Source organism: Limulus polyphemus, unplaced genomic scaffold (assembly GCF_000517525.1).
Source record: "Limulus polyphemus unplaced genomic scaffold, Limulus_polyphemus-2.1.2 Scaffold135, whole genome shotgun sequence".
Classification (NCBI taxonomy): Eukaryota; Metazoa; Arthropoda; class Merostomata; order Xiphosura; family Limulidae; genus Limulus; species Limulus polyphemus.
Window position 1 is genome coordinate 347,062 of NW_013665745.1, and position 13,899 is coordinate 360,960.

Below are 13,899 nucleotides of genomic sequence, written 5' to 3' on the forward strand. Positions count from 1 at the left end.
AACTTGAACTATGAGTTTTCTACAAATCATATCTTCTGTAAAATATCTTATTTTTACATGTGGTATTTGTACAAGTTATCTGTTATTGAAATGTAAAAAGATTTTTGTAGATTTCTATTACTGTTTTATATATTTTTCTACATTCGTGCAAGTTTTCCAATAGCTTTTTTTTCTAAAGCTGTAAAATTGCCTTAAATTTAATTTTAAAATACCAAACACAGCTCACTACGTTTATGATCACTAACGTACAAAAACCTTTTACCATACCAAAATTTTATATGCAAGTCAACTTTAATCCAGTTCATCTTAATTCTGTCATGGAAAAACTGTAGACAGTTTAAGAAGAGAAGCTTTGAAAAATAATGTAGTGAAAAAAAAAAAAACACATCATAACAGAGAGCTACCATGGATAAGTTAATCTGTTTTTGTTTCTTTATGTTACTTGTTATCTGGATTAGGAAAAGATGTAGACTTGGAGGATTTAGATTTTTAAAAGGCTTTTAATAGATGCCACATAAAATATTACCTGTATTAAATGGACTGAAAGGTGGTTGGATGGGAATATATGAAAGTTGTTATTAAGAGAATCAAGTCAGAGTAGCCCTGTGCCCTTTCTTACTTGCTCATGGTGTACTTTAGTGCTTTGGCCTTTGCTTTTTCTTACTTACATTAATGACACTAGTAGGGGCATAATTATTAACTTTTTCAATTAAAGTTTGCTGAAGACATTAAACTCTTGACAATTTGTAAAATTAGTTGATAAAGACCTTTAATTATAATGAGTGAAAAGTAATGATTTTGGGTTATAACTTGAGTCATATATTTAATATAGATAGGAACCTACTCAACAGTGGAACTGAATAAAAGAATATTGGGATAAAGGTAAATAAGTCATCAAGGCAGTGCTTTTTAGGAACCATTTATAAACATGTTGATTACGAGTCAAGAGAGGTAATTATTTCTTTTTAGGGTTGTTTTTCATGATGTCACAGCTATAGTTACTGTTGCTGTGTGTCATATTGGATGGCAAACAAATTAACCATTGTAATCATATCACCTGAAGTTCTTAGATATAAGCCCATCAACTTTCCAGAACTACCTTATTCTAGCACTTCCACTAATTTCCAAAAACTGGAAGCCCCATTCAAAAACTTGGAGGTGTCACAACAATGTACTGTATTAAATGTTGTTGTAACCACTCAACTTTCTCACACTGCATGTTCCAAGCCAGATAATTTGGACTGGACATCTACTTACTATTTGTCTTGTTTATCAACACATGTGCAATGTTGCTTGGAACATGTATAAGAACCATTACAAAAGGTGTCAATGTATTCCAAATATTTTGAGGAGCTACAACAACTGTCATACAAACATATGCTATTGATAGGGACCAACTAACGAAAGCTGTGCTATTTATTCTTGCAGTCATTGCAAGGGTTCAAAATACAATTTAAATGTTTAAGCCCATCTCAAATTATATTTAAAAGGGTTGATCAGAAACAACAAAATGTCACTGACTTTTCTTTATTAAGATAAATGTTTGATGCTTCTTGTCACTAATTACTAAATTTGTAAGATCAGCTTGCAGTTGTAATTTTAATAAGCAAAATTTTTGTGAAACAAAATATTTTTCTTGTATAACATTATATTTGTGTAAAATAAACTGAACAAGCACTTCCTCACAAACTGTTACTTTTACTTTAAGAATGTTAACAAACCAGAATGTTAGAAAATTTACTCATATTTCTAACATGTAAAACTAAAGCTGCCACAGCAACATATTGACGATTTGCGATATTAAATTTGAAATTAAACTTTAAAAGCTAAAATACTATTACTTGATATTTGAATTGAAATGTGAAGTAGTAAATGAGAATTATTTACAGGATATCCATACGAATCCTCTTACTAGTTGTCACCCACAAATTATTAGTTTACATGTAATGTTCATTGTGAAAGTGAATGGACAAGATTAGCGCGTAACAGCAGCAGATTAATTACTCAATTTACTGTAGAACGAGAACAGTATTACTATACTATAATATTAATTACATCACCTGTGACATCTGTGGACGAAGACTTATTTCTTTCAAGTCGATACATCCCGGTTCTAGCTTATTCAAAACTTGACACAGAAGTACGCCATCACGCAATGTATTTGCGAGATCAATAACTTGAGCATTCTGCCATGTTACTCGATGATCTAGTGGTAATATTTGACATCGAATTAACCAATTTGCGCACTCTCTCCATAACATGTCCGCCATGTTATTTCACAAAACTGTTTTGAGAGAAGGTCGCTCACAAAAATTTACAATCAATTAAAGCGCCACCTAAGATATTCCAATGATTTTTAAACTATAAAAATATAATATAAAATACTTATTTACATACGTCTTGTTCGTACAGGTGCAATTCTTTTGAAATTAACAACTTCAAACATAATAATTTATACAAGTGACATTTATTTACTTATATTTGGAGATACGGAATTGTTTTCATTAAAAACAACTCAATTAGCTTTAAACAAACAAAGGTGAAGTTCAATCTAACATTTGATTTCCCACTTGTCACCGAGTTATACCGGTTTCGAGGATTTCCAACCCTATCAGTAACCCTGATAAGGGGATATCGAAAGAATAAGAGTAGGGTTTATATATAAGTGGAATGTATACTATATATATCAATTTTTATTATTTTACTGTTATTAAATCCATAATTACTAGTCTGTGGTAGCCTGACTATAATGGTTTCAGGAAACACTGTTCAAAAAGTTTTCATTATCTCATATCCATCAAAGCTAATTTTCACCGGTCAACTAGAAGGCAGCCAGTCAGCAACATCCTATTACCCACTAACTACAAAAAGGGTTTAACTGCACTCTTGGAAATGCACATACAGATTGTAGTGCGGGGAATATTCATTGGTATGGCACTGATTTCAGACTGGCTCGCTAGTTCTTAAATCCATATTATGTTATATTATATATATATTATAGAGAAAGTAATATAAATATAAAACTAGATGTGCTTGCGCAGGGTCCTCGAAAGTGTTCTGTTTCAAGAGTAAATAATAAAAAACTTAAGAGTACCAAATATTTTTATTTCTTGCTTTTGAAGTTCATATGTCATGCTGTGTTGTAACCTACAGTGTGCATAATTCTTCTCGTGATTAACAGCATGCGCACGCTTTATTGACGCCGCGACAGTACAAATTGCAACGTTAAGTGTCCCTTATGCGACGTCATTTTAATATTTACCGAATGACTGACAGACAGCACACTAATGTAAAGTGGTGTAAATAGTCAAAATAGGTGACCCCTCCAGGCGGCCTTCGGCCCCCTTTCGGGAAAATTAATACATATATATATATAATATAGACAAATTGTTTGTTATGTTTTACTAACTTTTAAATTTAGTATCACAAACCTATGATTTTTATCAATCTGAAAATGTTGTGTTTGACTTTATTTAGAAATATTAAACTACTTTTCTAATCTATCTAATACTGTGTTGTAGAAATATATGAGCAACTTATGAAGTGCAACGAACAAGATTGTTTTTATGATGCATCACTCTTCAGGAAAGAACAAGCATACAGATGCGTGATCACACCTGGCCACTGTTATATTTGTCGTATACCTGATGAGCCCTGGTATTAGCGAAAGGCCTCATCGGTACCGGATATGGCACTTTTAGTCTGATTGATATATTTTAACTTATTCTCCTTTGTTTTCACCCATAGATTCTTAGAATCATAACAACAAAACACTAAAAACATAACTTGTACTTGATGATGACAAAACCTTGTCGAAACGTTGTACATTTGCTGTTATGTTAAACTTATATTAAAGTTTTTCTTCATTACCCATTCAAGCCGTCTCCAGCCATTATAATTATAGTAGCTAGAAGTGAGATATTGTTCTTTAAGTCTAACCGCTTTAATTGATTCCAAAAAATAAAGAGATGATACCGTAAGGGACAGTGTTGATTTTGAGACTACTTTGTGTTTGTTTTTTGTGGAATTTCGAGGTATATCTGCGCTAGCTTTAACTAATTTTGAAGTGATAGTGGAAGACAGCCATTAAACCCTACCAGCTACCAACACATGGTCTACTCTAATCGAATAGTGGTAAATAAGCGTCACTTATATAACGCACCCACGGCCCCAAAGTGCACTCTGGGATTTTTTTTTCGGCAACGGTCTATGAACCTTTGAACCTCAGATCCGTTATTTGGCACAATAGCTACTTTGTCATACTAGGCCATTTGGAGACTACACAAAACTAGGAAGTGAAATAAAAGTAAACGTTTTATATAAAAATATGTTGTGTTACGGGCTTCCTAAAATAAATCAGAATAAAAGAAGGTGGTTATTCTTACGGTAACAGCAAGTCAACTATGGTCAAATTATTCTCTGAAGTTCCCAGCTCGTCATTCTCTCGCCAACATACTACCAAGGACAATCATTGTGGATAACCCAAGTCATTGATTATTTTCACTATAACATAGTTCTTTTCCAGTACCTGTGTAACTTTTGATTTTGGCTTCTCTTACAGCAGGGATTATATAGTCATAATAACCCCACCTCAATAAGAATGTATATTAATCAGCATTAACATCATAGCGACTTTTTATTCAGCGCCAGCTGACTTATGTCTCTCCTGAATAATGTCATGCATGACATCAATGGTGTTCCTTGGTCTCTCTTTATATTCTGTGTAAGATGATGCTGAGTGACTGTCTCCAAATATGATACAGAAGGTCCAATGGCACTTTAACTTTTCTCTCCCAAACGTCAGTGACGATAGGTATTGCTTTGTAGCTTCATGCACTGTGGTTTGATAACTCGTAAGTAGCAGTGAATGATTTGGATCCCACTTTTACTGGTATTTACCCACAATGATAGCTAACTGATTAAAAAGTATATGGTTCTCCTCCCCCCTTCCTACCATTCCATCAAAAGTTAGATGAAGGGCTGTTGTCGTGGTACTTTGATCCCAAGGAGTTGACACATGTTCACAAACAAGTCTTGTCTGATTCTAAGTTCCATCCTTGATCTAAGTGAAGTTCCATAGGCACCTCAAATTTTGAAACGAATTCAATGACGACTTTATTTACTAATGTTTCGGCTTCCTAGTTAGGAAAAAATATGATTCTGGTCATTTGGTTAAATAATCCATCACAACCATGATATATTTATTTACACTGTTACACTTCGAAAGAAGACCAAGCACAATGACAACTCTCTCAAATACTGTTCAAACAAATTACTACTGTTGCTGTCTATGCTGTTTCTTTCATGAACCTTTTTGTTTACAACATAGCTCACACAATTTACACCACTTCTCTACAGATCCCTGGCAACCAAACCAATATATGCATTCTCTTACTATCTCTTTAGTGTCTGATTAACACCTAAGTATACACCTGTTAGAAAGTTGTGGAGATAACGGTTTTGGAATGCAAAGACTGTGGAAGTACTGGCTATTGTCGTTGTTTCTGTCCACTAGTATCTTCCAATTTCCAATACAACAAGCTCTTTTATAGACATAATGAATCCTAGCTCCCAGTATAGCTCTGTCTTGGGGTGACCGTTTGTCACAAGGGTTTTTTAGTTGAGTGTTGGACACATTAATCTTTCATAATTACTTGGGGATGTGCTATCTTGGACAATACTCTGTTGTACTTCAGGTTGGCCATCCTTACTTTTTCATGCTTTATACTTTCCACATTGTTCACATCATTCAATAGCACATGGTCATTTGGACAATGAATTAGAATTTCAATGGTTCTGCACAATGTTAAAATTGTACTCATAAACTTCTGGAGCCATTTTCCTGTCTGGCCTTCTGGATTTTGAAAATTCACCATCAACTTCGTTACATAATCTGTCAGGAGTGTAAATATTTGTCCATTTAATTAATGACAGGAAGAGCTTAGAGCTCGAACAACATTTAGTTGCTATTTTCAAGTTGTACACCATCTTATTTCTACAGTATTTACTGCCTTTTTATAATAGATAATCACATCATTTTCTGTGTTGCACTTGTAATAACATTGCTCCCACTGCCAAATCATTGGAATTTTGTATCTAATATGGGTGGATCTTCAAGAGTTGGGTATGCTAAAACTGTTGTAGTGGTTATTTCTTTCTTTAGTATATTAAGTGCTTGTTCGCAATTAGTAGTCCATCAAAACTTATTGGTTTTTCAAGTAATTTATGTCGAAAATGTGTAGTATCAGGTTGTACTACGTTTTCCAGTCCTTTTAGTTGAAAGTTCACTAAATTTATTTTCTTTTTCACTATAATTCATAAAAGTGAAATGTAGCATTGCTCAATAAAGTTTCTAACTTAAACTTTCTACAGGGCTAATTTGGTCAAGTGGAGATTAGGCAGCATCTTATCCGATTCTCCTACAGGAATAATTACACGATTATTTATTAGCTTGCCAAATTATTTTTGTCAGAAAAATGAGCAACATATACAGGTGGACCAGCATTATCTTTTCTGCCTGTTGGCCAAATGATCTATCAATTTTTTATTGTGTCAGAGTTTATTGTTATATTTAAATCAGTACTGGGTTTTGAGAGAGCAGATTTATGCTGGAATTTACCTATAATTCACTAGATTTTCATCTAGTATTTCTTTAACTTCCACTATTACGTGGAAATTCTTTAAAAGATTTGGTTTTCGATTGCCAGTAACAGGCTTGTGTAGTTTTACTTGCCAATAACTTTTCAAGTTCTCTTGTAACTTTGAAGTTAAATTTTTTCAGTTTCATTTGTGTAGGTGACATTTGGCTTTTGCCTATAATTTATTTAAGTTTTTTTTCTAGTTCACCAATGAGTAAACTCTTAAGGTTTCAAGTAAACATTAGTTCCTTTTATAAATCTGCACGTGTTGTTATGTTCTTTGTTGCACAACTGTTACACACTGTAGAGATTCTGCTAATTGTGTGTCCTAGTAAACCCATTAAAATCGTTATCAAAGGTTTCCACAAAAGAAAGGAATGTGAGTGCCTGATGAAAGAGCACGGAGTTTCCTTGATAGTTTGTCTTAGAATCAAAATAACAGACCTTTAATTACTAACTTGGGCAAATTCTGCTTCTTATGGATGTCAGATTATTATGTGCTAGCTGCTTCAGGTGTCCTTTATGCATGAAAAGTTTACACAATAGGGCTACCTGATTAAGATCTAATATGGTAACAAGGTAGAATTAATTCTCTGTAGGCATCAGTATTACCAAGTGTTCATGGATTAGAACAAAAATTATAACTTTACTGAATAGAGTGGATGTTATTGTGGTATTCTAAAGTAAAACTGACTTTTTTGAGTGACAAGATAGGTCCACAAAATAATGGGAGATTCAAACAAAACATTTATTACAGAGTACTTCTGAATTTTTCTGAAAATGATCAGTTTCATGAAAAAATAGAGACTGAACACAACGTAAGACACAATGAACAATTTTTGTTATCTATAACACAAGTACTGTGTATTGTGTGTGTACTTACTTTGGATGCTGGACAGTTGCTTTTACTAGATCTGAACCATTCTTTCTCCAAACTATACTCAATTATAACTTCTACCACACTGATCAAACCTAATGCTACTTAGTTAAATCAATAATTTCAGACTTACCCAGAGGGACTAGCATCACTCACGTGATTAGTCATTCAATTAATCTTAAAGGAGGTCATAACCTGACCTACCATTGGAGGACACTGCTGTCTAGATTTATATGCAAGTTGTAGCTTTACAGCCATATCCTCAAGATCAGCCCAAGTATTATCTCAAAAGAATGACAGCAACTTTCGCGAAAACTGCATGCACATACACATAATGAGTAATTTTGAAAAATACTATATTAAAATAAGAAGGTAGAAGATGCATTGCATACTTATATAGCACACTACAACCCACCAACGTAATCTTCTGCACATTTTAAGATGTCGTGTTATTTTATGGACTAGTCTAAAGCAAACAGCAGTATATGAAAAAAGCCAGGAAATAAGCTCTGCATTAAACACTAGAAACTCAAGTGTCATACCACATTCTAAATTGAAGAGCAAGGATCAGGGCTGGTTTAAACTCTTCCCCCCCCCCCATGCAATACAACAATGCAGGAAGCCCCTTCCTAGTGTAATCCAAATGCCTAATAAAAATTGAAATATGATTCATTTTCAAAGAACTCTATGAAGAGTTGCTTCTGTATGTATTTTTAGGTCAGGACCACTAACATAGAAGTTCGAGCCTGATATTTGAACATATTAAATTTTGGATCACTCTACCTCTTTCTCAACTAAATATTTTATCTGAACATGAATTAAACTTTAACTTTTATTCCTTCAGGAAATACAGCTTTATAAATGTACTTTGCATGCTTTAGAGGCTGCAAAATCATTGATAAGATTGTCATATGGCACCTCTCTCTCACAACTTCATGATCGACAGAAATCTGAGCAAGACCATTCAAACGTACTTGGGATATGGGAGACCTCAAATAGTTTTGGATCAGCTTCAATCATGAAAGTTCTTTCACCCAAAGTAACTGTTACAGGCACTATCAACAGTAAGTGCAAAGCAACAGTCAAACTTGCATAAATATCTACCAATTTTTTGAAGATATAGTCAAGAATCTGAAATTGTGAAGAGACATTATGTGGCAGTGTTTTAATTGCACGTTACTTTTAAATGCCAGGAAATAGGCTTTGCATTAAACACTAGCAACTCAGAGTCATACCACATTCTATATTGAAGGACGAGGATCAGGGTCGATTTAGATCCTTAGAGCCCCCCCCCCCATGCAATACAACAATGCAGTAGGCCCCTTCCTAGTGTAATTCAACTGCCTGATAAAATGTTGAAAAATGATTCAATTTCAAAGAAGTCCATAAAGAGTTGCTCCCGTATTTTTAGGCCAGGTAGTGCTTTAATTGCACGATACTTTTAAATGTATATGATTAGACTAAATATCCCACAGTCTGTTTGCAATTCTCACACAACTAGCTTGTAGGGTATTCTGACCTAAATTCATTTTCATAACATTGATATAACAGAGGAAGCCAAAGACATAATAGAAAATTTGCATTTGGGAAAATCACTTGGTTATAATAGTTATACAAACACCAGTAAGTGAGAAGAAAAAGCTTCCTCGGAATTTAACCTCAGTAGTAGTTTTATTTCAATGTTCTTTACTTTCACAATCCAAAATTCACCATTTCTACTTTGGTCTTTGCTCTGAAAATATAGCTTCAGCAATTTCTATACCAATTACCTGGGCCTTTACAAAATCGCTTTCTGCACTGAGGTATTGAAAATGGCATATAGTCACTCCAAAAATAAAAACAAATATAGATAAATAATACAAGACATGTGCTTTTGACTTTGCAGCATCTAATATCAGCATATTTAGTGTGTGTTTTGCACAATGTATATACATTGCTTTGTTATTGATGTCCAATGGCCTTTTCTGAACACCTTTATTGATGCCCTTCATAATGGAGTCATAATTATAAGACTAGCCTCTGCAGTTGTTAATATCAACGTTAAACTTCTATACATAAGAGAAAAAGGCTCCCAGCAATCCTTTCCCACTCGTCAATGTTTGAAACCATGAGCACCATTTGATACACTACAGTTAATAATGCACAGACTCATTAATAATTGCTCCTGAGGACTAATATCAAGAGTACAGTCCATTATCACAGCAAAATATCTAGAAAAGTTTCTAAGCTATCTGTTGCACAACATGATTCTCAAGAAGTTCCATGAATTCATTCTGTATTGTTTTGCTGAGATAATGATCACTCATTTCCTTATGGTTAATTCATTTCAGATATTCTGATATTGTTGCATCAAACTTTACTTGTAGTTCTACTTGTCTGAAAAAGTTTTCATTATGTGGGTCATTAGGCTTTTCAGTTATGCCATGGAAAGATAAGTTTCTCTTGACAAATGATGAATGATGGCAGCAATGGAGTTAAAACAGATGTCCAGTATTTTTCTTCTTGTCTTATCAATTCCAAATTGAGATTTCTTAATCCCTCCCTTGTCCAGAACTGCATGCTTTAGGTTCTGCCATTTGTCCAGGTTTGTTATATGCAGCAGTGAATGCTCATGGTCCTTCAATGCAGTTGACAAGCAGTGCCACAAACAGAACCATCGTGAACTAAGAGCAGGGGCAGTGCTTTTGTTTCTTTTGCAGAACAGCTTACAACAGAAACATACTACACTATCTGACGAATTGGAGTAAACTGACCAGGTCCTTAAAATTTTCCCCATTCTTCATATGAATGTTATAGTTTTCCTTTGTGAAGTGACAGGGAATATTTTCACTGTTTAGAGAAAATTAATGTCTATCAATTGTACTGGATGCTTATTTACAACCATACTTTACATCAGTCAGTTCATCTGGCCAGAGAGCTAGATGTGATGAAATAACTGTTTTCACAGTACATTGATACGTAGATGCAGAATTGTTACCAAGATAATTTTGATTCTCATTAGAGAGAGCATAATTTTTATACTTCTTCAGCCTGTTCAGCATCTTCTAAATCAGCATCAGGTTGGATTTTCGGTTATTTTATAAGCTGAGGATGTTATGAATTTCGCGCAAAGCTACACGAGGGCTATCTGCGCTAGCCGTCCCTAATTTAGCAGTGTAAGACTAGAGGGAAGACAGCTAGTCATCACCACCCACCGCCAACTCTTGGGCTACTCTTTTATAAACGAATAGTAGGATTGACCGTGCACTGAGACTTCGAATAACTGCAAGTTCTGCACCCAAAGTTCCAATAAAAGAAACTACAGATTATTCAAACTTTATTCGTGAATACTCCTATCCCAAATTTGTAGGAAACAAGCATACGACGTATGGACTTGAACAAGAGTTGCTTGCAAAAGATTATAAAAAAATTCATAGGAATAAATATTTAGGAAAAGTGAATGTATGTGTCCATACAAGAAAATTAGCTGTCAGGTAGTCCAGATGGAATAATAAATTGTGATACCTTGCTCGAAATTAAAAGCCCCTTTCCAAGAAACTGGTCAAATCTGAATGAGTTTATCCAGAAATGGTAAATGTGATGTTATAAAAACTGAAGACGGCCAACTTAAATTAAAATTGAAATGAATTGGTTTTTTTATTTGTAAATATAGCTGACCATGTTCTGCTAAGGCTTTAAAAAATGTAAACTTTTGGTGTGGAAAAGTGCAGATGATAATATATTCATTGATGTAGAGTATAATGAGGAATGTGTGCAGGATCAAGTTAATAGATTAAGAGCATTTTATGTGAAACAAATGATGCACGGAATTGTTGATGAAACAGATGATGATCGCCTAGTTCTAAGCAGTGTTTAAACTTTCATGTTTTAATGATTCATTAAGTTTGATTCAATCTAATAGTGTGTAATGATGAATATTAAGGCACCAGTAAATATGTATTTTAAAGGTTTGTTTGCCTCTACACATATATATTATTTATTTTTCCCTACATATACAATACTGCTTAGGTGGAAACAATCTTGCACTGGCTTTAAATATAACTAAATTATTTGTATGCATATTGATAATTGAGGAAAGTACTTGTAAAACATTAACCCACCTTTATTATCCATGTCAGGTTGTTCATCCACGACAATAAGCTTTCATTTTTATACTTTACCTTCTTGTCTCTGTAGCTTTCGTCGAACATTCGTTGCCTTTTCTTATATTCCAATTTAAGTTTAGGGAACCGATTTCTTTCAGTCGGCGTACCAACAAGAAAATGTTCCAAGCAAATGTACACTTTTTCTGGTAATTTTTTCCTGTTTATTGCTTTTATCCATTCGAGCTTAACTGTTTCTTCGGATGGCATAATATGAAATTTATAAGGGATTAGACAAGCACATTCCTCATGCACTTGTCAGTGAATATTGCACACAGATTATTTCCATAAATTTAGTTTTCGGCTATTATTTGAACATCCATTGACGGCACATGAAGTCTCTTCGCCTTTTTTGTACTTCTGTTCATTATCCATTGCCGATTCTTAAAGTAAATAGCTATTTGAGAAACGTAAACAAAGAATCGATATTGTTGTGATTAGAGACGTGCGTTTTCCTTCGCTATCGTAATAGCGTGATTGATTGATGGCAGCGCACGTGAAATTTAGGTCAATTGTAGATAAATCTGTCAATAGCTAGTAAAATAAAATAAAAGGAGAAAAAAAGGAATACTACATATGAATAGAGTTTTGAACATCTTCTAAGGGACTGGACAAAACACACGTGAGAATTTGGAGCAATGAAACTGCCAGATGTGAGAGGGAGGAATGAGGTTGAAGGAGTAGGGGTCATGATTGAGGTAGAGAGGATCACAGAAGTTTTAACAGGGGAAATCATAGTTGAGCTGGCCAATACGGAGCTATCAGGTGGACTTCACATGGAGTGTCTTGAATTAGGGAAGAAGACGAATAAGCGGGTAAGCATCGAGAAAGAGGTTGGGCCATTTCTGACTAAAGGCATTCACACTGAGAGCTGATGAATAAAGAACTGGGGATCAGAAAAAAAGGAGAAATTTGGGGGGGGGTGAGATGAGTGGCAAATGCACCTATAAGATGCGTGCTCATCCGAGAGCACAGCCACTTGAACATCCTAATGTCCTACAGAAAGATGAGAAACGCATTCGATAGCATCTTTAGCTATTAGGTCTAACACTACCACAGACCAGTATTGGCAAGAAACAAGATCCCATGGAGGAGGGAAAGTAACAGGAACAGGAGACAATTGAGGAGGAAAGGAAAAACGAAGGATTAGGCTCTCTGACAGAGCTCCAGGTATTCAACAATCGTCCCCAAATGCAAGACAAAAGCCGAAATACCAAACTAAATGGGCACTACTGACTCAGAGCCTACAGAATAGTCACCACAAAGACAGAGCAGTGAAGTCTATGAGTGGTGGAAGGATGGATGGAAACAGAGGAATTGGAAGTGGAGACAGGGAGAGAAGCAGCAGCATGAGGACAGGAGATGGAAAGAGATAAAAAAGGAGCATGGGAGAGAGAAACCAGTGAAGATGATGAAGAACATTGGCATACAGCCCCAAAATGTAACTCCAAAGAAACAAGCACTCCAGTGAATTCACACTGGCTGACGAAAGGAGCCAGACAAAGGTATATGAGATAAAAGTGAGACAAAAGCACTTGAGTAAGAAGAGTGTCTCGCCTCAACAAATTATTGCAACAGATCAACCAAGAAGACAGAACAAAGGAAGATCCAAAACACCACTGTAGGGAAAATAATGTAAAAAGGTTGTGTGTGTGTGTAAGACAAAGGAGCGAAAAATTAAGCCTAAGAAAGACAAACAAAAGACAAAGGATGTGACTCCAAAGCTTATGAGTCGAAAAAGGGTAAAAGAGTGCAATGTCATGCCTAGTCATATGAGGTAACAAAGGAAGAAGGACGAATCATGCTTGCACAAAAGTTGTGCTTACAAGTAATCAAACATGGACTTGCATATCTGGAAAACAAGTAAAAACCATAAAAGTAAGAATCAAGGAACGAATTACAAATTGAAGGAGAGAAACATACCTGAGAAACTTTGTCCCAAAATTACGAAAAAGGCTTAGGTAGATTCAAGATAGCATGGGTATAAGATTAGAAAAAAGGTAGGCAGTGGGAAAAAAACCGGCAAAATCCTTTCCGTCACAAACGAGAAACACAGGTAGAGGTATTTCAGGTTCAAAAAAAAAGGGCTTGGGCGCATGAAACACTACCACCTGCCAAATGAAAGCCAACATACTTCCTCAACAGACAAAGACATCATACCACTTGTTAGTCTAGCGCAGAGGTCACAAAACTACGGCCCGCGAGGTCAGTTCATGCGGCCCGCCGCTGCACTGTGCCACAA

At 35.0% G+C, this 13,899-nt stretch overlaps 1 protein-coding gene across 1 annotated transcript in view; it reads right to left on the minus strand.

Moving 5' to 3' along the window:
• Window positions 1–2,285, minus strand: part of LOC106473946 (guanine nucleotide exchange factor VAV2-like) — a 106,517-nt gene extending 104,232 nt beyond the window's left edge. Inside the window, exon 1 of the mRNA XM_022379379.1 lies at window positions 2,061–2,285. Coding sequence (XP_022235087.1) covers window positions 2,061–2,270 — 210 coding nt within the window. The 5' untranslated portion in view covers window positions 2,271–2,285. The remainder of the gene's footprint in view (window positions 1–2,060) is intronic.
• Window positions 2,286–13,899: the final 11,614 nt, after the last annotated feature.